Source organism: Anser brachyrhynchus, assembly GCF_964034855.1.
Source record: "Anser brachyrhynchus genome assembly, chromosome: 7".
In the NCBI taxonomy this organism is placed as follows: Eukaryota; Metazoa; Chordata; class Aves; order Anseriformes; family Anatidae; genus Anser; species Anser brachyrhynchus.
In genome coordinates this window covers 40,726,807-40,753,388 of record NC_137701.1, presented here as the reverse complement: position 1 = coordinate 40,753,388, position 26,582 = coordinate 40,726,807, and the positions used below count along the sequence as shown (strand labels likewise).

The 26,582-nt window shown below is 43.9% G+C and overlaps 1 protein-coding gene across 10 annotated transcripts in view; it reads right to left on the bottom strand.

Annotated features, from left to right (window-relative positions):
* GALNT13 (polypeptide N-acetylgalactosaminyltransferase 13) overlaps nucleotides 1–26,582 on the bottom strand; it is a 126,107-nt gene that overhangs the window by 16,143 nt on the left and 83,382 nt on the right. For all 10 annotated transcript variants that reach the window (XM_080599441.1, XM_080599439.1, XM_080599440.1 and 7 more), the window contains 3 exons: nucleotides 14,245–14,384; nucleotides 11,260–11,358; nucleotides 656–790 (listed from right to left, as the gene is read on the bottom strand). In XM_080599441.1, coding sequence (XP_080455567.1) covers nucleotides 656–790; nucleotides 11,260–11,358; nucleotides 14,245–14,384 — 374 coding nt within the window. The remainder of the gene's footprint in view (nucleotides 1–655; nucleotides 791–11,259; nucleotides 11,359–14,244; nucleotides 14,385–26,582) is intronic.

Below are 26,582 nucleotides of genomic sequence, written 5' to 3'. Positions count from 1 at the left end.
AAAAATGCTAATACCTTTGCATGAACTTCACCAAGCAAAACTCACATTCACATTGTACAGCAAAAGCTTGAAATTAATTTGTTTTCATTTTCATTTGCTGTTTCCTGTTGCACTTAAAAATAATTAATTCAATCATCAAATACTGAGATGCTTGCATGTCTTTTGTATTAATTTTGCAATTTCTCCGTAAGTCACCGAATTTCTACAACCTGCTCTACCTTTCAAAACCCAGAGAAAGCCACGTCCCACTCCATTGCAGTGCCGAGCTAAACAGGTGACTGGTATATGGAAAGCGATTAAACAATTTAAAGATCCAGAGTCAATAATCTTCCAGAGCCAGAAGAAACACACTTGAGAAACTGTAACTTAGAAAAAAAAATCTTGCTTTCTAGTTCATTTATATATAAAAATGCTTCTTTAATTGTGTAAGATGCATAGCAGTGCCAGCTACTAGAAAGGAGCTTTCTAAAGCGATAAGCAGTTTGACCTTCTCACCCCTCTGAGGATAAATGTGGAAATACGCGAACACTGGTCAGCCAACCGCATTATTTTGCACTCCTGAGTTTGCCCTACGGCAGGAGGCCCCAGGGGCACAGGGACAAATCGGGCCTGCCCGTGAGGAGCCCAGCCGGCCCCAGCCCCGCAGCCCCAGTACCTCGGCGTCGTACTCCCAGAGCTGGTTCCCCCGCATGTGGTGGCACTTGAGCATGGTCACCGGGCCGTTCAGCCTCGACACGTCCAAGCACAAGTCGTCCGTGCGAATCTCTTTGTCAGCCGTGTAAGAAAATACCTGGAAAGAGAAATTGTTTGAGGTGACAAAGCGTCAGCAAAACACGGTCCTAAATAATTGCTGATTCGTAGTATACAACATTTCTACTCTGGTGAAGAAAAATGACTTTCTTCTCCCAACACCGAGGTGGTGTCTTGCGTTTTGTAAGAGTTTCATGCAAGGTTCTCCAACGATGAAAGTCTGTTGTACCTAAGAAAACGAGTATCATGTTTAGGAAAAGAAATTTTCTGAGACAGAAAGCCAGCATCCACTCAGCCTCCTGGGGAGATGCAGCAGAGAAACAGAGCAAAGACTTTATCAGATAAGTCTGCAGCAGGATTCAGTTGTGAGCACGGCCTACTTCACAGCTCTACTGGCAAGCAGACCCCAACATCTGAAGAATCGGAGCCTTCTCAAACTAAGTGTTCCTCCTAGCACTGACCTGAACTTTAGGTACCAAGGGTTACCTATGTTAAAGACTGATGTGCGTATTTCAGAAATACCAGATCTCTTAATAAAACTAGGAAATAAATGGAGGCATTAGAGAACCATCTGCCAACAAAATTCTATCAAACTAGTTTGGCAGAACACCTATACATGTGGCCATGGGTTTGGGAGCTGGAGAAGCCCTAAATAACATTGACCACAGATTCTTGACAACTATAATCCACCGTGTGGTGTGCAGCCATCCCTCCTGTATGTTCCTCACCAGCCACGCAAGGAGCAAAGTCTGCCCTTTGAAGACAGCGAGGAGGGGGATTAAAATGTGGAGACCAAAGGAGGAGGGAGGAAAGGAAGGATTCTGGTAGGACCGCCAGTATTTACATTAAATTGCATGGCCTGGACACACTCAGGGCATCTCTGTGCTCCCAACCCACTGCTCAAAACCACCACAATGCTGCCTGCCCCAGCACAAAAACTTCAAAAAATCCTTTCCTTTGCAAAAGAGCAAATTATTTTTCTTCTCCTGTTCCCCGTCCTCAGCGCAGGGAGACCAGAGAGCAGAGTCTCAGCCTCCCCATGAGGATCCACTCCCCCATTACAAACAGCCTCTGCCGTGCTGCCAGAGCTCCCAGCACCTCAGCACCACTGCAGCAGGCATTTCTGCACCTAAACAAGCAGAGAAATAGGAGAAAGTCTGCAGCTGATAAGACAGTGTAAATACCATGACAAATAGGAAAATTATGGTGTCCCATTCAGGTTCTGATGAGTATAAACCTGTATCCACACATACAACTGAGAAACAGCATTGTCAGCAATATGTAAAATGCTCACGTACGCAGCAACGCTTCAATTAACAGAGGTATAAGAACACAGATGAATACAACATCTGGACATACGCAACAATTACTTGGCAATTTCACAGTTTCTGTAAAATCTATTCCTCTCGCAAAAGGCCTGCAGGATAATTAAAAGGGCCAAGACTGAACTCTGAACCACAAACACTGCAGTGCCCCAGGGAGTGTCTATCCACTGAGACTTTCGGTGAAAAATTTAATTGTACTCAACGAAAAAGAATCAATCAAGCAGCAAACGACAACTTCAGTGCAGTAAGCTGAGGGCGGAGGATTCCGTGTCACTTGGAAACGTGACACTTTGCAGTGGTGGGCCAGTAAAGATAATTCTCCCTAAATAACCTGTAGGATTTATATACTGCATAAAACAGCCAAGGGAATAGAGGCAAGTGTTTTGAAGTTGGAGGTTCAGATAAATCATTTAGATCACGGAATACGAAACAAGCATGCAAAGAAAGCTGTGGAGCTGTCAGCTCACAGCAGCAAGACAAAGGTGGGAAAGCCATGGGCTGCTAGGATCAGCGGTCTTCCCATTTTTTATTATTTCTTATTCACGACTCACCAGCGACTTGTCTGGATGAAAATCTAGGATCCACAGGTACAGTAAAGTACCAGCTGCCTTTTGCATTTATTCATCCTGCGATAAATCACTGACATCAAATCTGAGGTTCTCAAAGTCTTGCTTTCACTTAAAAACACGTTAGACACGGGCCCATACTCAGACAGGCTTTTCTCAAGAGGGAAGGGATTTTTAAATACCAAGCTATGAGTGCTCTGCTGAGATCATAATCTGAAGCACAGTGTCTTTTGGAAGCAGGTGAACTGAGTCTGCATCAGAAATGCCAGTTAGTGTTCAAAAGAGTATTTTTTAAATACGTATTTCCCTTCCCCCCTTTTTCTGTGTACAAAAGCAAGTTCCATGGCCTTTAAAAATACCGTATGACCTCTCTGCTATTTTGCAAACATCAGCTTTGCCAGTGCTTGCCAATGTGCTGAAAACTAAGTACATGTACTACCCATCTCATTCATTTATCCCCCAGAAGAATTTAGAAAAGAAAACTTATAGCTGAAGGCTAACCAAGGAAGAGACATGAGTATCATTTTGAAAAGGTTTCTTTGAAAGAGGGATAAGAGCAGTCCATGTTCAGGACCAACAGCAACATCTGAAGGTTTTGGAAAAAAATAGTTATCTGTTCATGAACTTCCCATTTATACCATCACCTGAAAATTCTTCTCAGAATAAAACACAGTAGCATCAAAAGCAACCTTCTTCGATCATCCATCATGGCCTCAGAAAATCCACCTTCACTACATTGTTTTGAATTATTGTTATTTTTTGAATAATAAGCACAGAAGTCAAGAAATGGTAATTTGAGATAAATTAATAAACAACCTAAGTCAGGACGAAAATACTATTGGTGTTTCTATTAATCTGTAATATCTATATGCATCTATTGAAAAATATATACTTATGTGTTGGGAGAGATATGTATCCCCCCTAGACATAGCTCATTTATAAGTAAAACATTCCCTGATTTTCCAGCAGTGCTACTCATACTAAATGCAGCGCTCAGCATTAGAACTCCAATCTGTCACATCCTTAAAAACGATCCTTGGCCAAAACTGGCTCAGGACTAGACTGGGCAGAGAAAGATGTCACGTAGTTTAAATATTGAAGGCCTGGGTTAAAGGAACCATTAATCTAAAGCAGCTGTTCGGCTACCATGCTACCATAATATCCGACACAAAAAGTGTTTTGGGGGGCTTTGTTTGTTCTTTTAAACACCTTCAACCAAAAATCTTATTCAATGGTAAAATGCCAGAATTATTTGTTTGCTGTCACGCTCTAAGAGGAACAAAAAAAAAAAATGGCCAAGTTTTCTATTAATCTGAAAATCACTGATAACATTTGTAGCACAAAGTATTTTTCAGTTGAAATAGCAGAATTTGGTTGCAGGAATCACTCATGTACTTCCATGCATATACTGTGCAGATAGCTTATCTTTTACCATGCTAATTATTAAGAGATTTATCCAGTAGCATTTATCCTGAAGCAACTTCTACTTTAATTTTCAACTTATTTGTGTTGTGTTTTTTATACAGTAAACATATTTGCATCAGACACTTTCTTCTAGCCTCAGAGACATAGCAGATGTTTTCTTCTGTGCTTTATGGAAAGCAAATACTTGGATTTTGTAATGTATTTCCATTTGCATCTTTCTTTTTCCTCTCTTCTTTGATAATTGCAATACACTGCTCCATTATACTTTTGAAAGTATAAGCGATGCCTGAATTAACGATTACAGAAGATGGATTTGCAAAACATGCAGTCTTCAGAAAGAAAAATGAATGCTAATTAAGACAATGTAAAATTATCAGGCCACCATTTTACTAACATCCATATTAATTATAGATATAATTATATTAATGTCACCATATAAAAATAGCGGCTGAGGAACAATATGTCTCATCTTACCACTAATTAAGTAGTGTATTTCACCCGACACATTGCAGGGCGCGACAGGAGAGCCCCTTGCCGAGAGCCCAGCCTTCCAGCACCGTAAGCGCTATGGAGGTGCCGCGGGCACGCGGGGCACGCTGGTGCTGTGCAGGCGTTGGGCCTGGCGGCAGCGTGCTGGGCCACCACGGCGCCAGGAGCCAGGGAGAGAGGCCTCTTTACTCCCCTTTGCTTACGGACCCACGAGCAGCCGGCTATGGTGCCTTTTTAGCGGGTTGCAATGTGTTTACCAACAGGCAGGCTGCGCAGGGGCCAGCACCTGGCCGTCCTGGCGCGCGGCCTGCTCCCGCTGGTGGCAGCGGTGAGGGGCTCCCAGCCCTCGCGCCCCCTTTCCAAAGTCCGGGCTCCTTGAATTCTTCCTTATGTGCAGGCATGGACTCAGCCCTGTTCATATTAAGCAGCACTGTATTTGACAAAAAGCATGCATTACACCACCCGTTCTTTATTAAGAGAACTACTTTCAGTAGCGATGCGTGACAGCCCGACAGCCAGGCGGGAACTGGGGAAGCTGTGAGGGCTGGCTGGGGGGCCCTCACTGCCTGACAGCTTAATCCTCATCACGTCTACGCAAGCCCCCAGTATGACCGAAGTAGACATTAATAAAGATAAACAAGAGGTAAAAGATGGTTTTGGAACAGTTTGTATCTCCATCACTCTTGTTAAGGAAATCTAAGATGGCGAGAGAGAGAGCCCTGGTGCAGGAACCAGTAGGAACCGTCACGATGGAAGAGAAGGCTTGGTGCCTGAATTAGTCCTTTCCCTAACGGTAAAACCCTTCTTTTGCCCCTGCAATATCTCCAGAGTCACAACCCACAAAAAACTCTCACAACTGATATAGTAATTTTCTATACAGATACACAGAGAAAATTTCTCTCTCTTCTGCTTTTTATGAAGCTGCTCCAAACGAAAAGGAACCATATATTTTTCACCAACACCTTGACTTAATAAAGCTTACAATCCTGATATAGACAGATTTATTGCTTATTAGCAACAGCATGTTTTACGGGAGTCAGCTTATGTTTTTTTATTTCATTTATACCCTTTATTAATATGTTTCCATACAGCAAGATGGGGGGCAGATGTAAGCCCTATAAAGCCAAACCCCACTAAAGCCTACATTTGGGACTAAGACGTTGGCCAGTCTGAGCTGCCAGAGGTGCCTGAAGTACCACTTACCATCTTATTACTTTTTCAAAGTGTTCCCCTCAATAAAAGTCTGAGAAAAGAATTCATTTGTTCGATGCTTATAAAGTGCCAAGCAACACTATTAGCTGGACATCCATCAGTCGAGTAATCAATACAAATTTGTCGCTGTTTATATATATACACCCACATATATATTGTCCTTTCCCATTCCTTAGTTGACATTTTATTTGGAAAACAATTAGCTAGTGTATTTTGTCAACTCATAAGAAGTCCCATGTTGAGAACACTGTTCATGAACTTTTAGTTTATACTGTATTATGTGGAACTAAATGTGGCAGATGCATCTGTGAAATCAAGGAAGAAGTCTGTTGAGCACTAAACACAGTTGTAGACCTGACATAACCAAGTACAGAAAAATCTAATTTATTCTGACAACCATTTTAATTATCTACAGAGGTCCCAAAGGTAAATTTTGATTTCACCTTTCATAATTGATTTAAAATATTCCATTAAAAGCTGCAAAGAAAGCACTTTTCCTGTCCTCGAATTGTTTACACATTAAACACCAAAAGTCACCTTACTAAAACACGCGAATTCATGCTGACGGCACTACCGTCCAAGAAAGATCCAGGACTCTGACAGTTACATTGCCACTTATGTCACTTTGGGGAGAAAAGATTTAGATATTTTGCCCATTCACTTGAAATTTTGTCTTTATCAAGTCTAATCACACGAACCACCTCCTCAGAAGCTGGGCACTGCTGGGCACTGGTCAGACAGGAGGCTAACTTTGTCCAGAAGTGCAATTTCTGCTTTGGGGCAGACGCGCTTCTTCAGCGAGCCAGCCCTTCCTCTGGAGTCCTTGGGATTGGATGGATCCAGCCCTATTTTAATTCCAGATGATGTAAGCAGCAGGCTTTAGTCTTTGGTACCTTAACGGTACCTGATATCCGAACAACCACCAAACCAACCCACCCAGGCAGTTGTGTCCCATCAGGAAGGCATAAACCTAACCTCACTGCTGTCTGTGGGGCTGCTCCTACGCTTGGAAGTAGTGATAGCTTTTATCCCTAAAAAACAGGTTAGGTGATGATCCTCAGTGGCATGAAAGCAACTCATCTCATCCCACAGACAGTCACCTGCAGCAGCCAGCGGTACCAACACCGCCAAGCCAGGATCGACTTGTTCACATGGGAAAGCTCATACAAAAATTATTCCGCTGCTCCCTCTGCCTCCAGCCACCAGTGCCAAGAATTCATTTATCCTGGTGCTCGGGCCCACAGACCAAGACAACACTGTAATTACCACCAGCTATCATAGCCTGAAATCAGTAGTTGCAGCTACATTAAATGGTCCGAGCACGAAAGAATGAATAAAATTGCAGAAATGAGTGCTGGCTGGCAGCGCCTACTGGAGACAGGGACAGCCACAGAAGAGCTGTGCTGCAGGAAACAGCTTCCCAGGTTGCTAAGGAACTGGCTTTGTGTCAGATTCAGAAGATGGCACTGGGAAAACACACGTGGAATCACCCCTTTGTGTGAGCGGCAAACACAGCTTCCCGATATCAAGCCCTTTGTCCTCCACGAGGGAATCTTTTGTCCTTTCTTAACCACTGTTACTGCACAGAGGTTTCAAGTGCATTCAGCAGTTTGCACAAAAACCGCAACAAAAGCCGACTTCTGGCTCCACGGCGGTGGCAGGGCTGTGGCTGGCTTGTTTGTTTTGTTGGTTTGGTTTTGTTTCTCAGGCTGCTGTCACTTCATAATGGATGGCTTCCTACACATCTGCAACAAAAGCTGTTAGTGCAAAGCATTTCTCAGAGCCTTTCTGAAGCATCTCTTCCCCTTCCTCCCAAGAAGCAGCACCACACTGAATTCATGCTTCCTAGCAGGTACAGCCAATGCTCCTATCCTGCACCTTAGCTACCCAGGCTTCATTGCTGCGATTTTATACATCCACTGCTAGTTTTCCTCCATTCCCTGGGGACTATTTCTGCCAATTTAAAGGAGAAGCAATTCAGTTTTTACGTAGACTCTAAAAATAAGTCAGTATTCTCATTCTGACTGCGTTAAACAAAAGATGCTGTTATTTAACAGCCAGGCACTGCTCCTTTGTTCCCTATTAATCATAGTTATTATGATTGTGCTGGAGATCACCGAGAGCTCTGCTGTGCTGCACCCTGAGCAAATCCAGAGTGTCAGACAGTTCCTGCCCAGAGGTTTATAACATCAATACATAAGAATGATGTAAAGTCTGCAAGGGAATCATATATCAGCAAAATGGACTAGCCAAATATCAGAAATAATTAGTTTTGCTCATGACGGTTTTGTTTAGAGGATGAAAAGCTACACATACATCAAAATCAGGGAAAACAGGAGATTGCCAAAGGTGAGAAAGGCAGGAAAAGCAAAGAAGGGCTGGCTAAGCTACCTCCCGGTACCCATTTAAGAAACCTAGCATTTATTTAAGATATTACAATTAAGAAATGAAATCAAAGCACTCCACTCATGAAACCTCTCATGGGCACTGTGTTTATGCATCCAGCGCTCCCTGTACGGACAGGCTGCAGCCGACTGGTTTGAGACCAGCTGCAGAACACTACCAGCAGCACGAAGGAGCGCCCAGCTGTCACCGAGCTCAGTGTTTTGTTCTGTTGCACCTCGTGCCCGAAGTGCTGTTAGGTGCACTGCTGAATGGCTGCAGCCATTGATAAATTATCTACATAAAAACGTGAAGTATGGCTGCTGTGTTTCAGTGTTTCCGATGGCCAAAGCAGGAGCTTTCACCAGAAGGCTTATGCTCGGGGTTCGAGGTGCCCCTGCCCACTGCTGGCACAGCTGTCCGCACCGCAAACATCTCTGCCTGACGCCCTCAGGAGGGAGGACCGCTGTGTAAGGGCAGCCTCGAGAGTCAGGCAGCTCCCACGCCTCTACCTATCCTCAGCAACAAGCAATCTACCACAGCATACAAATAAATCCTTCCAGAGGGAGATTTTACGAAAAATCTTTCTACATACTGCTACACAAAGTGCTCACGTTTGAGAGGCATTTGAAAATTTATACGTTTACTGTGAATGGGGAAAAAATGAAAAATCTATGAAAAACCTACGGAACAGAACAGTTTCTGAAAGACTCATTACTTAGAGCTAACTGGGCAAAAAAAACCTCTAACAAGCGTGGGCTTTTGTCTTTGGTTTTTTTAATTGTCAGTGAGTACTGAGCCTGAACTTTCTGTATGAAGCACTGCCAGAAGGCAGTGGTGCTCGCCTTGCCTGCTTACTAAACCCTATAAAACACCACACTCTTTCTGATGGCAGCCTGCAGCAGCTGCCCCAGACACGGTACCACTGAGCAAACTCCCGGTGGATGCAATTCCCCACTCACTCAAAACGGATCTGGATAAAATGCTCCCCATTTGCATGGAAAAATGGCAAAAATCCCCCCAGACCGTCACTTCAGTGGGGCTTTGGTTGATGTGAAGCTTCTTGTTAAGGGAAATGCAGGACGGTGGGGACTCGTTTGTGGCTTTGTCTGCTCTTCAGAAGGGGAGGGAACGGTGCCACGGCCCCTCGCTGCCCGGCACAGCCTGGACACACATGGGGGAACCCACGTGGGAACCCGTGGGGGAACTTATGGGGGAACCTGCAGGGAAACCCGTGTGGGAACCTGGGAGGGAACCTGCGGGGAAACCCATTTAGGAACCTGCATGGGAACCTGTGTAGGAACCCACGGGTAAACCTGCGTGGGAACCCACGTGGAAACCCATATGAGAACCCACATGGCCCCGGTGCCCTGGGCCGTGCGGGATGGCGGCGTCTGGCGGCGGCTGTGCGCAGCGCCCCGAACATCCACGGGAGGAGATGCCATTGCCATGGCAACGCAGTAAAGGACTAACATCGCCCGTCGGGATGCTTGCAGGCAGGAAAAACAGAGGACTGTTTCGCCCAGTGCCAGGCCAGTGAATGGAATAAATTTCCTCTAAAATGCCACAAAGCCGGAACCTCACCAGGCGGGTGTGCACGCCCTCCGTGCTGGGAAAGCGATGCATCGATGCCCAAACCTAATTTTCTTGCCATGAAAGCCCTGTCCCACTGCAGCTGATTTGAAGACAGGATTTTGAGGACATTTGCATTTTCTTTCCATATAAAGCAAAGAAAACAGTTCTAAGGTCACATTTTACTGCATTAGATTTGCAGTGTTTATTTTAGAGACTCTCAGTAATCCTAACTCAGTTGTGACCCGGTGACTGAAATAGGGCCATCAGAAATGCCCATGCCAACATAACAAGGAATCCTCCACAGTTCTGTAATATCAAAACAATTCCCAAATGAGGGGCCTCAGTCAATGTACGTCATTTTTCTTTATTTTTTTAAAGAAGTTCATATTTTTAGAATCTTATTATCCTCGAGTCCTTTAAACCACTTTGGGAGCCATGAGATATTTGCCTGTGCCTCCAGCTGGATAGCACACATGCATCTTGCTCGGCTCTAACAAGCTAGGTATTATTTTTGCTTCATTTTCATTCTGAAGCAGTTTTGTTCCTCAGCTATTTTTGTAACCGTACAGCCCCCCCGCCCCCAGCATTTACATGACTTAGCTCAGTTCTAATTTCTCATTATAACAGAAGTTAATAGAGATAACTTTTAATGGGCGTTGTGTATGAGCTCGAAAGGATGCATAATGTTCCGCATGTAGGTCAGGCACTCCTAGCAAAACCTCCACCAGATCACAGATAGTGCTCGTTGTTCACGCAAACACAGGGGAACAGTGTCCCTGGGTCCCTTCTGCAGGTGTACACAACCCATTTACCTGTGGATTCTGGCTGACGTGAGAAGTATAAAGGACACTGGACCCACAGGAGTCAGCCATGACTCCGGGGTGAGTTATCTACATTAGATCTAGATTCTTACCTGTTTCATTGAAAAATGTATTTTCCCCCAACATCAACAAATAAACTAACATCCATGAGCAAATTTTTTACTGTTAGCATCTGTAAACTTTAAATATATTTCTTTGCACTCTACATGAGTAAATTCAATGTCTTCACTCAGATACTTCTCTGGACCTATAAATGCAGGACCTATGGATGTGAACCGGTATGTTTTCAAAATGGGCAGCTGTTACTTGAAACAGTGGCTTTCTGAGTACTCTTAAAGTGCCTAAGAAGCTCAAAATCTCAGAAAGTTTGGAACTTCCATCACTATGTTTGCTAATTGCTGCAATTCTTTTTTTGTAGTGATGCAGCACTTCCATGCCTGAGCTGCAGTGCCCGAGGGCCCACGTGTCTCCAGCACGACCACATCACAGGTGCCCAGCACAAACCACCTGCCTGCAGCGACACGAGCGGCACTTGTTTCTGCAGAGGGAAAGGAATGCTGACAGGTGAAACTGCAGCTCCTGCATTACTCCAGGAGAACTCTAACCAGTTTTTCCAGATAACTATTTTGCCCGTGGTTACACAGCAGCAGATTGAAGCATTTACTGTACAAAAACCACTTTTTTTTAACATTTATTTCTCATGTCTTTTTTTACCTGATTTCCTCCCATGCCATGGCAGTTGAAGATGCCCACTTTCTCATTTTCCTTGCGGCCCATGTTGTCTAAGCACTGGTTGGTGTCAACATTCCTGATCTGAAAAAAAAAGAGATGAAATGTTCCGTAAAAAAGTACATCTCTAAATGCCATATTTGCACAGAAAAAATTACATAACTGTAGGCTGCAGGAAAAGTACATTATCTATGCATTCAGCTATATGAATGCATTTCAACTTGCAATTGGTAAGCATGTCACACTCCCAAAAGAATATGAAATAATTACAAAAACCATAATGAGTTTTTAAATTACATAGTAAGTGAGTGGATGAACGGCATTCAAGCCGCATCTCATCCGGTGCCCTGTGCTGTTTTGTTAACAAGTGAAATATGCTTAACGATGCAAACGCAGTGGTTTGCCTAAGACACGAGTTTTTATTTCCTTCCAGCAGGGCCGAGCCTGTCCCCAGACAGACAAACTGAGTGCGAGCAGTGTCTCGGTGTCTCGTGTCTGACTCCTTCTGAGCAGGTGCTGCTCGGCAGCTTCTTGACTGAGCACCTTCTCCCTCCTCTGCTCTAGGTGCTGTCACCTACTGATACTGCCAATGTTCATCAATAAAATGTTCTCCTCAGAGCCCAGCCCTCCTGTAGGAGGGCTGCACAAACAGGGGGCCCTGCTCCTTGCCACTGCCAACAGCACGCGGCGATCTTCCTGCTAATGGGAGGAAGGTCAAGACACGTCTTGGGCCTCGGTGCTTTGGCAAAACTGGTGTGAACTGTACTCTGAAACTACTTGCATGGCATTTAGCGCACGTCTCAATCATCTCCAGTTCCCAGCGCCACTTTCAGAGGCTTAACAGGCACGGCAGTGAATTGCGAAATAGTGCTCACACGGCCGCTTCTTCACCTGCTCCAGCACTGTAATCGATCAGACCGAAATCGCACTGCCTTCTGTTGGGGAATAATCCCTCGAGGCTCGCGCTCTTCATTGCTTGATCCCCTGAGAGAAGCCGCAGCAGGGCTGTACGCCCTCGGGAGACTGCTGTGACCCACGGTTTCCAGCCCTGGGCTGCCAGCCGGTAACCCACCGACGGACCCCACCGCTGCCCATCAGCTCCCCAAACCCATGCCCCCGTAGCCGCAGTGGGGACGAACGAGCCAGGTCGTAAAGAAATAATCCTGGCAGTCAGCTCATTCGCCCAGCTGAGACTAGCAGGAATTTTCCTTGTTAAAAAGCATCACAAATCTGGGAATTGGACACTATTCCAATGCTGAACTGTGGGTAGATGAGAAAACTGCCTGAACTTCACCTTTGTTCTAAGAAAAAACATTCGTTTCACATGTTACGGAGCTACTTCGATTTTCTCAAACTCGTTTTCATGAAAAGCTGCAGTCAAGCCTCTTTGTCTTAAATCACCTTTTTGTAGAAATAGACAGTCAAGTGTTTTCATGACAAAGGTATTTTTTTTTGCAACCCCTTGATTGAAAGCAGAGGGCTAAAATGAAAAGTGACTTGAAAACTCCTCTATGATTATTATGTCTCAGCTTTACAAAATAATTGTCTTGCATTTACATTCTATTCACTTACAACGTGAAATGAGTAAAATACAAAAAAGCATATTCAGCATTCACCACATTTTGCCAAAAGCTTATGCCCTGTCTGAGGCATATTTTTGTTCGTCTAGGAAATTCAAATCTAACACAGTAACTGCATGTAGGTTATGTTCTAACTGAAGGGAAAATTTAGTTGCAAATGAAGACCTGGCAGCCTTCAGGATCTGCCTGGCAAGTCTCAGATGAAAAAGCTGCACCAGCTACCGAAGAACTTCAGTTCCGTACAGCTCCACACTGTGGAAATTTCATTTTAAATTTGTGCACTTAGTTTATAAAAGCAACAGTCATATTTCAATTCGCCGCTGGAAGAGAGGAAAACTACTCTGAGAATACACCTCAGATGTTTTTAAAATTCTCCATTACTGCTGATTAGGGGACTGGAGTTTTAGGTGTAAAAATCCACTTTACTGCTCAACTGGCAGTCGGCGGCTGCAACAGTCAAGCATGAGTTTTAATTCATAGATCCTGCCTGAATGCCTGTTTCCATAGAAACTGAGGCTGTGTTGTTAAAAATAAGGTGTTTTAATAACTATTGTATTACTTCCTCATACTTTTATTTTTCCAGTCTGACAATACTGTACAAATCCTTATTATTTGACACTTGTTAGATGAGTTCTTTCCTTGCTGTAAACCCATGTTTCACTTTATTTTGTCATAGTTAAACTCAAAACCCTACTGTGGCTTTTATTTTTCACTACAATTGCAAGTTTCAATAGCAAATTACTTTCCTGGATGCAATAAAGCCATTTGCTCCTTTGATTGCTATTCTATCAGTAGCTACCTTTAAATCAAAGCATTCAAGAGCTTTCAGAAGTCAGCTTAGATACAACTCAATAGAATATTTTTAACAGCAAATTATCTGAATTTTAAAGAGCCTTCGGTTCTTGGTAGTACTCAAATCATCAGATTATTAGGAATGCCTGTGATATTCAGCTCCAGGCAGCCTCGACAGAAAACATTGTATCAATGAACAACCACATTTCATTAAAAAAAAAAAAAGAGAAAAAGAAGGGGGGCAAAAAGAAGCTTACTTTCTATTCTACATATAAGTGATAAATGATGACGGAAAGCTTTTTCAACTATTCCACATTATTTAATCATTTGAAAACATTAATCACAAACCCTGTTTTTCCGATACGCAACTTAATTTAAAAGATGGATTTTTAATGGTGAACACTTCCATAACAGCAATACCCCCTTAAAAAAGATTTTGCATATATATAACCTGCTCAAAATAAAAGGTGAATAAGATCCAGAGAATGCACACAAGCACTTTAATTCTTTCTCCAAAGCCACTTCACCTTCCCAGTGATTCGCCACGTGCGTGGCACACTTACTGTTTAATTCAGCATAATAAATGAGTAATTCCTACCTCACCAAGAGAGTAATAGCGCCTCGGGATCTGCGAGTCGGGGTAGATGTTTTCCAAGTACCACGAAAAGGGTTTACACTTCAGGTTTTCTCTTAGTGCTTTTCTGACCGACACGTCACCATAATCCACCTTAACGACACCTGAAATTGTTAAGAGACATGATCAAAGCGCGGTTCCTGCAAAGCTACAAAGAAGACATCACTGATCATTTTCTTTTTTTTTTCTTTCTTTTTTTTTTTTTTTTTTTTTAACAATTTCCTTCTTACCAAGGGCCATTTGCTGAAATTATAATACAGCACTGGGTGAATACATGCACTGCTGCTACACCACAGATATTTACAAGCATTAAATAATTAATTTAGCAAGATTGAAACTCTTGAAAAAATTACATTTTTTCTTTTTCCGATAATTTTCCAATCCAGAAAGCAAAGACCACTGAATTCCTTGATTCCTTTGTATCCCAAGACATTAACCATTTAGGACCAAAGTTCAGATGTACGTAATCCAAGAATTTCAGACCAAATAGTGATTAATTCAAGATCCCCTTTTAAAAAACGCTATACCGTGTTTACTCACTTTGATGCTCACAGAAAGAAAACCCCGTCCATGAACACCTTTACCCCCGTGGTCCATTAGCACGCTGGCTGGACTTTTCCAGCTCCCTCTCCCAGGACCCCGCCGCTCCTCCTCGCAAGGTGCTGTGCCCCGATAACAAACCGGGATCCCCAGCACCCTTCCTAGCAGCACCCTTCCTAGCACCCATCTCCAGGTGCCAGACCCGAGCCCAGCAGCATCCTGCTGCCAGCAGCGAGGGGTGGTGCGAGGGCCACCAGTAGGAAACGTGGGGCACAGAGGGAGAAAACGTAGATGAAGAGTCAGGGAGAGGGGAAATCAGCTGGGGAGCCCTTAGGGAGGCGGCAGTCTGCGTGCTAATTTAGACCATATGGATTAGCAGAACATAGGGTGCCGCTGAGACGACAGACAGACAAGTCACGTACTTACCTGCTGGCGTGCGTGCGCCCAGGGAAGTGGAAATGCACGTGGGAGCACGCAGGCAGGGCTGCACGCCCCAGACACTGGAGATGGCATGAACGAGGTCAGACACGGCTGCATCGCGCACAAACACCCCCCTCTGACAGCCGGCGCGCACCAGCACTGCCCACAGCACTTGCAGCCTGCAGCGAGCCGGCTCGGCACCACGCCTTCCCAACAGCTCCTTAAAAAAGGGGCTAGAAGCTCGTTACGTGGAGAAGAAACCCATCAGGTGTACCCGTCCGGTGCCAAAGAAAGGCAACCAATATACTCAACTTCTTAACACTTTCTCGGAAGGCCATATGACAGACAAATACCATCGCCATTCCCACCCTCCTAGCAGGCTGACTTGTGCAGGTCTGCGCATCTCTCGGAGGTTAACACACAAGTGAACCGGCAGCCTGCAACACCCCTCTCAAGGCCGACACGCTGCAGGAACAGGACAGCGAAGGAAGGAGCTCAGCACAAAGATACAAGGGCCAGTCTCCAGGTACCTCCACTGCTTCTTCAGCAGGGCTAGGCTTTTAGAAACAGTTCCTCAGCCTATTGGGCTTCACTTTGAACTATATTTAGCAAGGTATTTATTTTTACTTTAAAGCAGCACTCTGCACAGCTGCGGCGCATCCGGATTCAGCACAGTGTTATTTTGGTTATAACACGACTGCTTACTGGTCCTCAGCCAGTTTTCAAGCCACAGTGATAGTGCTACATAGAAATAGTTTCAGATCAGAGTTTGAAAGGCACCACCAGATTTATACCTGAAATCTATGCTGCATTTCCATCATCTTCTACTTTCCATTTATCTATGGGATCTTATTCTGAAACCATTTTAGAGGTGAAACTTCAAGAATATCAGCATATTCTGCTAGGAAATCACGCCGTAATGCACAAGATGATAACCATCTCTAAAGAAATTCAGTACTCAACAGTAAAACCACTTATTGCTATTAACAAAAATTTAACTTACGCCACTCTTATCCATATTTAAATCATAGTAACTTAAATCATAGTAACTTACGGGACAGTGGAAAAGTGAAGACTTAAACTGGATTGATAAACAAGTTTTGTCGGCAGGATTTCTGCAACTTGGACACATCTTTGTTTACAGAAAAAAGACTGTATTTACATTTTCTTATGTTTTCAGGATGAGCTTTTTTGGGAAGAGGGGAGTGGGGGCCTGTGAGTGCTGCCATTTGCAGAGGAAGAGAAGCGTGCTGCTGGCACGCGTGCTGCTCCGTCCTTACCTCTAATCAGGCTAATCTTCCTCGTGGGAGGGCACTGGAGGGGTTAGGAGAAAAGCAATATCTGAGTTGCATAGCGCTCTGTACTGTGGGGATCTGATGAAGCTGAACATGAGGAAAAAGGATATTAACACTGTTCTGGTCTGAGATCACAAACAACACAGCCTTCCCCCGTCGCACACGCACACTTTGATACGCTGGTTGTAAACCAAATCAGAAATGCTGCCCCTCAATGAAAAACCCTGTGGATTCACCAAACACCTTGTTTCTGTTTGGCTTACATGGATTTCTAATTCCACAGTTGTTTCAGCCCTGGTGTTGCTGGAATAGAAAGCAATAAACCTTTTTCCACTCAATCTGACTCAGCTTCATACTTGAGTTTCCTGTAATTAAACAAATGGCAGCAAGACAAATTTTGGTTTTACACGTTAATGAAGCCTAGCAGTAAAGATTGGGAGCCCTTGGTGGCTTTGGCATACCCACCGCAGTGGGGCAGTTTTATCCCCAGGCTCTTACACCTGGGGATCCCACAAGACCTGGCCGTGTGCCCTGTGGTGGTGCCCAGGTCCCCAGCACACAGGCAGGAGTCGCCCCTTCCAAACGAAGCCCTCCCTTCCCTTCCTCTCCACAGGTTCCTATACCAAATGGAGAATACTCCCCACCACAACCCCGACGCGTTCTCCTTTCCCAAAGCCCCTTCATTACAGACATTCCTCGTCTTGCATGAGCCAGGCTGACTTGTTTAGGCAGCACTCGTTCACGCTGCATGATGCCAGCCCAAACGCTCCGCTCTTGCTTCCAGCAAGGACCTAATTTGTATAGATCTCCAGTAAACCTTCATAGCCCCTTCTGCTCGATTTAAACCAAGCTATTAGGAATCAATACCTATTCGGTGTCATTACTTGCTAAATAATCAGTGGGACTCAGAGGAAATATAAAAATAATTAATGACTAATAAGTCTGCTTACATTTAACTAAGAAAATGTAAGTGAAATGTTCTCGGATGCAAAAAAGAAACAAAACATCACAAGAAGCCAAAGGAAGTGTAATGTTGAAAAGCAAACCTCTCAGGAAAGAAGCAGGTTATATTAACAGACCGGCTGATGCGCTTCAAGTGGAACAAATTGAATGGCTGCAGAATTGCATTACACCTGCATTTTTTCCAATGGTCATGCCCTGTAAATTGGTATACAAGGACATAGTTTGGAAATTGGCTAAAGGTACCGTTTCTGCGTAACAAGCCATTTATTCATGATGATAAAGATGAAAACTATTCACTGGAATGAAGTACAAAGTTGCAGAACTGGAAGTCATTTTCTTTATATAAGAATAACCCTTAGAAAACTTAATCCAAATGAGGCTTTTGCTGTCTTTTGCTGCCTTGAAAAGCCTAAGAGAAAACATTTCACTGAATCAATATTCCAGAGCATTCAAATGGAGAGCAACGGACCAGAGGAGCCAGTCCAAGCATGTTAGGCTGTAGTTCAGATCTGAAAACCCGTGCTGCATTGCACAGCAGCCAGCTCGCTATCTGCAGTGCCTCCCTTAAATGACAAAGCTAAGAACCGGGTCTACCTGCAAACTCCACAGCTGGCAATGCTTTTATTTGATGATGTTTGCTTTTTTACTACCAACATTGTACTTGGAATTGTATTATGTTTCACAGGGGTAAACACGGCCAAGTGCTAAATTAAGTCTGCAAAAGCAGGATGCCTGGGGCACGTTACAGAGAAGCACTGAGAACCCTCGCAAGTCATTTTGGAAAAACACCACTTTCTGCATCACTGTGGCTCAACCAGTGCCTGGGAGGACGCTTGTCTGCAGCATGCTCTGCTGCCTTTTCCTTTTCCCCACCGCCGCTTTGCTGGCGTCAGAGGAGCCGTTCGCCTCCTCCAGCTGCCCAGGGTGACAGCTGAACGCCAGGCAGCTCTGGCTGTGCTTTCCACACTGCTTATAACACAGCTCAGAAAATAGCACGTGATGTTGTACGCTTCCAAAATCCAGGGAATTCCGTTTTATACCTCTATCAAAAGCAGACGTTAATTGGTAACAAATGCATTTTCTAATTAGCCAAAACATTAATGAAGTTGGCTGGGGAACTCCTTGATGTCTTATTTATACTGCCAGAACAACACGCATAACTCACCAAAAAGTGAAACTACCAAGAAATGTGCTTACTCAAAAAGCAAAGCTAAAAAAACACAATACCAACAGAATGCCTCTCTCTGAAAAGGTCTCGCATCAATTTGTGAGCAATTTAAGATACATTGATGCAGCTGTTTCATACTCTCAAACACAGCATGGAATGAAGATTCTGAGTTTTCCCACAGGAAACCACTGCCACGGGCGGGCGGCCCGTGGCTACTTCCCACACCCCACAGGGGGACCAGGCTCCTGTCGTCCTTGCACCTACTGTGCCACTGCTCCATCACTGACCCACTGTTTGCTTTCTTCTGCTCTTTTTCTACATTAGTAACTTGCTATTCTGGTGACTCTCGAACATGAAATGCTCTCTGAAGAACGTTATTATTTTTTGGACCATTACCTTTGATCGATTCCGGTGGCCGGGTGAGCTAACCAAGGCTCAAGGCTGAAGATGCGGCACTGGGAGTACACTCACGTGCCAGCAGCCCCACTCAGGACACAAGGCAGAGCTTTTGCTCCTACGAGCAACGCTGGGGGCAAACCCGCTCCCAGAGCTGTGCAGCCTGCGGGCACACAGGAGGCACTGGGCTGGCCCAGCTGTCCTCAGCCCTCCCGCAGCCTCAGCACCTCCTCTCCCGTGTGTGCAAAAAACGTCTGTGTGTATGTACACAGACAAGTGTAATTTTTATGTGAACAGTTTAGAAACAGGGGATAATGCTATAAAGAGAAGTATTGTGCAATGCAATTGCTTCTATTCAATATGATGTTTTATTTTTTTTTTTCAGGGAAGCTCAGTAAGCAAGGACTACTAATATGATTTGGGTCTTCAACATCAATGTCTGCAAAATTAACAGGAAGAACAGAGCAAAGGTATTTTTTGATGCTGCAGCAGCCGTACTGCTGCTATCTGCATAAGGCCTGCACAAGGCACCTCAGGAGACATTCATGCATTTGGAGTCAAGGAACAGTTTTTTTTGCTTACGAGGACCTACATTTACGTTTGCCTCGGGCAGAATTACTGCCTAGCCCACAGCCACGCCTGACTGACCAGGAGGATTTCCATCCCTGGCGCACGACGCGTGCAGCCCTACAGCTGCAGTGACTGGAAGATGAGGTCGAGCAAAGAACCCAGAGAGCCCCTTTGGTAATTGTGATGCTAGAGGAGTTGTAATATTTTTTGTACTTGCTTCCTTTTTTCTTCCCCCATTATTTTTACTCTGAGCAGGCTCAGGGCCCAGGCAGGCAGGCTCAGGGTGAGGTGGCACCACTCGTCCCACGAAGCTCTCCCCGACAGCTCCATCCCTGTGCCAGCACAGACTGGAGCCAGCACGTGGTGCGTGAGGGCAGCGTGCACCTCTCCCTTCGGCACCGTGACGCCACGGGTCGAATGAACTTATTTTGGAGTGACTGCACTCGCAGCTCTGGCAGTCCTTTAGCATTAAATGCTAAATCGGTAAGGGAAGAGTGAAAATGTTTATCAAGAGCTCTTACTTGCTAAATTGATACAGTCATTATCAACCTAATTATACAATTACACTTGAAAGGAGGATTGCACATCATCTGCTGAGTAAATCTCGGTAAAACACAAGCACTTATCTTGTAATCCCAAATTAAAACTTTAAAATACTATATTTAAATTCTCTATAATGCCTTAAATAAAGTGCATGAAAAATAATGTAACTTTGCATTTTAGCCTTAATAGACTAGCTAGTATTTGGGAATTGAATACTAACTGATTATTAAGACGATAAGTGGTTTAGCAATGCAGTGAGTGCACAGAGAAACCAAACTATTATGTGCATTATCTTTTTCAGCTGACTGTGCAAATGCAGGCCTATTCTGAGCATATAATTATTTCCGTTCAATGATTAGATACAGTATTTTAATGCATAAATTGACATAACTGCCTACATTTAGAAATACGCAGGCTGAGTGGAATGAGATATGCTGGAACAGCTAGAAAAAGAAGTGAGTAATGCTGCTAGGAATACTATGGCAGGTAACCGGAGCAAGCTGAGGAGGCACATACGTGCAAATCTATTTGGGTATACACCTAAATATTTAGGTGTCTCGGAAACAATAAAATAAGATGTACATTTTGCATATGAGGAAGAAAGACGTTGGTAGTAGCAAAGAACTATCCAGAGTGTAACCTTGCACCCTTGACTTACATCAGTTACACTGATACTTTAATGCGAAACACTGAAAATAACAGAAAACTGACTACTAAATATACTAATAGTGATGTGTTAGTATTAAGCTAGTAGTTTTTTCATTAGAGATGCCAAGGAGAGATTGATATGGAGGGACAGTGTGAGAGCTGGTGAAAACAGATGAATACGCTGCACCTTGCTTCGCCGCTTGGTGCTGCGTTTGGGCACATTCTGCCTTCCTGGCACGAGGTCAGCCATCCTGCTTTGTGGGTACTTTGTATTCCAAAGGAGGCAGGAAAGAGCATTTTTTGCATTCAGAAAACGGCACGGATTTGTACTGATTTAGGAGGAAAGTCTCCTCTGCAGGCTCAATCACCCGGCACCATTTTAACCTCACCATAAATGAAGCGGGTCTCAGAGTACCGCTGACAGCGATTTGAACGTGGGCCATATGTACGCAGCAGCTCCACTGTTTTTCAGAACAACTTAATCTATTTTCTTCTTCTCTAAGAAAGGGATTTCCTTTAATCCCATTTGAAGCGTATCTAGTATTTCTGAGATATTTTTTTTAACTCTCCTGAATTGAGCTCTTACAGTTTTAGGCTGTAATCACTCTGCAGACTCCTAGTTAGGCTCCTGCCAAGTAAAATTCAAAGCTCCTTGTCAAATGCAGTATTTCCACTAAAACAAAAAGTGCTCCGTACTACGGCTATATTTTGGGACCTTTCAACCCGATGCCAGCTTCCCTGAGCAGTCACTGCCCGCTGCCAAGCCGGCAGTGCCAGGACAAGTGCGCTGCTCCCCCCGGCACCGAGGCCCCACCTCACTCCCTGCTACCTGCTTTCTGAGCCTCTGCCAGCATCGCCCTGCCTGTCCTTACAGCTCCCCGCCCTATTGCTTTCTTCAAGGAAGACATCTCCCTTGCCTTTTAGAACCGATGTATAACAGCACGAAAAAAAAAGAATTTCCTTCCCTAAGCACACGATGCATCTGTCCTTGCACATATATAAAAATGCACCATGTGACAAATTCAGCCTATTTTTTCAGCCCAAGATATTTTGGACAAAATTTAACCCATAAGGTTTTTCAATGTGTTTTTTTTTTTTTCTTAAATCTGTGTTGGTTATGTTAATAATTCTGGCTCCTAACTCACCTGAGCATGAGGCATGAATGAGCAGGCAACACATAGGATGGCCAAATTGAAGGGTAGCAGAAATAGAAGATTTTATTCTTATCCCCACATAGCTTCTACAAAGATAAGGGAAGGTAGCAGTTTTAAATACACGTAAGACCACAAAATATTTCAGATGGGCTCTTCTGTAGTGGAGTTAGCTGTATTTTTAATAGTAGACAGCCTCCAGAAAGCAATTCATAACTTGATTAATCAAGACTTTTACCTCCAACTATAATTACCAGGTGTGCACCCTCATTATGCCGAGAGATATATTTAACACAATGCCACTGTGAGCAACCATTGGTTCCTCCTTCTCCTAGTACATAATCTGTAAATTCAAATGAACCAGGTCCCAGAGGAGAGCTGGGGAGATGAGTGTGTGCTGATAGATAATAGCTTCAGAGACCTAATTACTAAAATGCAACTTGCTTTGTTCTCTACCAGAATTATCTGGAGATCTGTATATTTCAGATTAATAACCTAAAGGAAACATATGTCGGACAAAAGGATAAAAAAGAAGTTCAACAATATTGTGAACAATTTCTGACATTTTGCAATTACCTGTAAAAAAATTACTATTTTTATGTTTTTTTTAATTAAAATGTTATCCTTTTTTTAATTTCATAAAATACACTTCTTCTTTATTTGCTTCTTAATCCTGAAAAACATGATCATATTTTGAGAATTTATAAATTATATTCTTAAATAACTTTAAAAAAATCTGAAAATCTGAAGGACAGAAATACTGAAATTCCTTCCAGTCACTGAAATAGCAGTAGCCATTAAGTTTTGAATTAAACAAATCTTGTCCTGCCAACATCACCGTATGACTGACCTAATTTCACTCTTCTCTTCTAATAAAATTTTGTAGGTTCTCTGTTTGAATTTTTTATCGAAATCTTGTGCAAATATGCAAATGCACAACTGCGCAGAGAGAGAGGACATTGAGCAGCACCAAATTTCTGCTGCTTTGTGCTCACTTCAGATGCAAATGGCAGTTTTCTTCATAGAAAGATAAGTTTCAGTTTAACAATAAATACAGAAAGTGTATTGGTATTTTGCCCTAACTTTTCTAAAAAAAAAGAAACGGTTTCATTAAAAATTGTTGTGAGAAAAAACAAGTATTTTTGTCCTGGATTGGCTCTACTGTTGTACCTACACCCGACGGCTGCAAGCAGTGCAGCAAGCAGTCCTGAGCAGCTGGCCACAGCTGAGCTCACGCATTTGGTGGGGGGATGCCTGTCCCACGGGATGCTTACCAGCAAGGAATATGCAAAAATACAGAGGAGGTTAAAAAGTAAAGTTCACCAGGTGGAATGGGGAGGACCTGGCAATCAGGGAACCACCAGGAACCACCAGGACAGCCAACGCACCGCACAACTCGGCCGGTGGGATAATCTCCCGGCCTGGCTCGGAGGGGAGATGAAGAGGGGTGATACGGTGGTACTTCATGGGCTTGTGAGGGTCTCCTTGGTGACTGGGCCAGGGCTCTTCAAGGGATGCCCTGGCACAGTCCTAACACCATGCTGAAATCACCAGTTTCTGCAGGCACCTACATGTGCTGAGAACAGACCTGCCTCCCTCCCTCCTCAGGCAGCACGACCCCTGTGTACATCAAGGCTGGCCAGATAAGCCCCTTTGCTTTGTCTAATTGAGGCCTTATTTTTATCACCAGTAGCCGTATTCAGCAGCGAATGAAAGTGTTTTCTCTGCAGTACGCACACTTTCCAGCCCACGTCATGATTTAGCCAGTTTCTTCAGGGTTTCAGCAGGCCAACTGAAGAAGAAATAGTGACCAACTGGAACAGGAAGAAAAGCCGACAGTCACCCTGCCTTGGTGGTGGACCAGGGGCCATGAACATCTCCTACCCACCATGACATACAACTGCCCAAACTCCTCCCTCGTACACGTGGGGCTGAAGAAAGGCACCCCAGGGCAGCACCGCCGCACGCAGAGGGCAGGAGGCCGCAGGCCTGCTCGAAGGAGGGGGACACAAGCTCGGCCTGCGCTGAACTCAATCTCCAAGCATCCTGGGTTTCAGATGCAATGTCCCCTTCCCACACAGTCCCACATCCCCCGCTGAAATGCTGCGGGCTGCTTTTAATTTTCCATCTTATTAGTTTCACATCTTTTCCCATGGAAACTGCATTTTTAGAGCCACCTCAGCACCCTACTGGCATAAAAAAAAAAGGGCAAAGAAGCCCAGCCCTGTGCCATCCCTGGGGAAATGTTGACAGGGGAATTGACGGAGAAATGTCTTCCCCAGGTGGAGGGAGGAAAACGATGCCTCCTCCAGCAGCATCCCTTCCCGCAGACATTACTGCGGAAAGCGGTATTTGCAATGCTTGCTGTCCCCCTAGATGACAGGCTGCTGAAAAATGGTTCGTTAAAGATAGCCTTGCATTTATAGCTGTGCTTAGAAGCCTAAATTAAAATGGCCTACGGCAAGAACTGATCTTTTCAATGGGAAAAGGGATGTCTTTTCACTTCCAAAACCAGCTGATGAAATTCAGGCTGGGAAGCCTAATATTGGACAACCAAGTTAAAAAATGGTGCTGACAAGTCTCCCCCGCTGCTTGCTGAAACCTAGGAAATTGTAAAGGTAGCTGCAAAACTGGCTGTCCAAAGTCACTGCAGAAGCTCCTCTCTAATATAATAGAAAATAATCTGTTAGCCCTGTCTAGGACACGAGTTCTAATCGGGAAACTTCAAAATGCACATTTATTTGACCTCTTACACGGCAGGCGCTCTTCTAGACAGCGCTTCACAATGGCTTCTGTCGCCAAAGGTGTCTGCATCTTTCCAAACTTTCAAATTGGGCATTTCCTACCAGCCGAACAGCAGGATAGCAGTGAGTTCAGAAGATGACACACTGATATTTACCCCACTCCCAAACCCGGAAAGCATCCCCTCGGCTCCAGGACAAAAGACAGCCTCACCGAACCGTGCCCGCTCCAGTAGCCCTGTGCAGGCAGCTCCAGGTGGGCACCAGCAGCAGAAAGGATTATGGGCTTGACTTGTATCGCCCGGCACATTCCTCATATCCACTTCCGAAACTAAATCCCCTATTTAAACTACTTAAATCTACAGAGGGATGGCTTTGAGGGACAATTCATACGGCATTCTGCAATGTGCACGCTCTGATAGATGGAAATAGGTATTTCTTATCATCATTCCATGCAGCCCTTCCGTAACAATATATTCTGAAAATCAAATTTATATCTTCGCTTTCGACTGTCCCACATTTTTAAGCCCTCAGAGTGAGGTAATTCAGCCACCTGGCTTACAGAGTTCAGAAATCATATTTCTGGCAGTTTATATACTGCAGCTTATATACCACTTTTCATAGCATTGAAAAGCATTTATTTTTTCAGCAGGCAATGCTTCACTGTTGTACCTTGACCCAAACAAAACAGTAAGAAGCATCTGTGAATTTACTTGTCATCTGACCTTCTCAGCTGCCTGCATTTGCCCCCAGAACCTACTGACCACTAAAATACCATTTTTCCCCTAACTCATTTGTTTTCCACAGATGTTGCATTATCCTCCAGAAAATATTTGATAAAGTTAAATTTCCACACAAGTATTTAAAACCTTGTATATGATCTGTGCACCCCAAAACACTGCAGGTCTCATTCCTGGCAGTGCTGATGGCCAAAGGGTGGCACAAAGAGCCTGAGCACACATTGAAAGACACAGTGCTCTCTTACTGGAGGGGGTACTATAAAGACGGCAACAAACACATCCACTTTCCTGAGCTGTATTTCCTGTAAATTGGTTGGTTCCAAATTATTGCATTCTGCTGGAGCTTTGACACATCAAATCATCGAAAGAGCAGAACAGGAAAAATCTTTTGCAGATGTGCTAGAGAAATAGTCAAGCCTGTCAAATGTAGGCTTAAACCAGACGTTTTTCCATGTCCTTTTTATTTTAATTTCTACAGTCAAACCTAACCTTTTGCCCAGCACTAAATTATTCACTCAACTCAGAATACCTCAGTAGAAGCTCTCTGGAAACAACATATCAAAAAACTCATGTCCTACTGGGGGAGTCCTGCTGTAATCACATGGACCCTTGCTTAGAAGATCCCGAAACCAAAAGAAAAGAAATGGAAGAGAGGAGAAAAGAAAAACAAAAAGCAAAAAACTGTTCCAATCAGGGATATTTAGTCTTGCATTTGGGAAACTGAAAATTAAAATATGGAAAATTTTGACGTATTTCTTAGCTGAAATCTGAACACAAAAAATAAAAAAAAAAAGAAAGAAACTACCCATCAGCAATTTCACCCTGCACTCTTCTGGAAACTGGAAATTTTAAATTTCTCTACCGTGAATATCACCATTCTAGTCACATTGATATGTATTTTCATAAAATCTCATTTAAAATGTATTGTATTTTAAATAGCCCTTAGTATGGTATTTCTGGAGCTTCAGCTTACCTAAATGCTTTAAGCAGCTAACTTCTAATCAGCCTAGGAAAACCTACTGCCAGGGCAGACCATAAAAGCACGTAGTGCCAGTCCCCTGGATGCGATGGATTGTCAGCATTAGCCTGCCTTAGACTCATAAGAAAATGTACGCTTTCAGGATAAA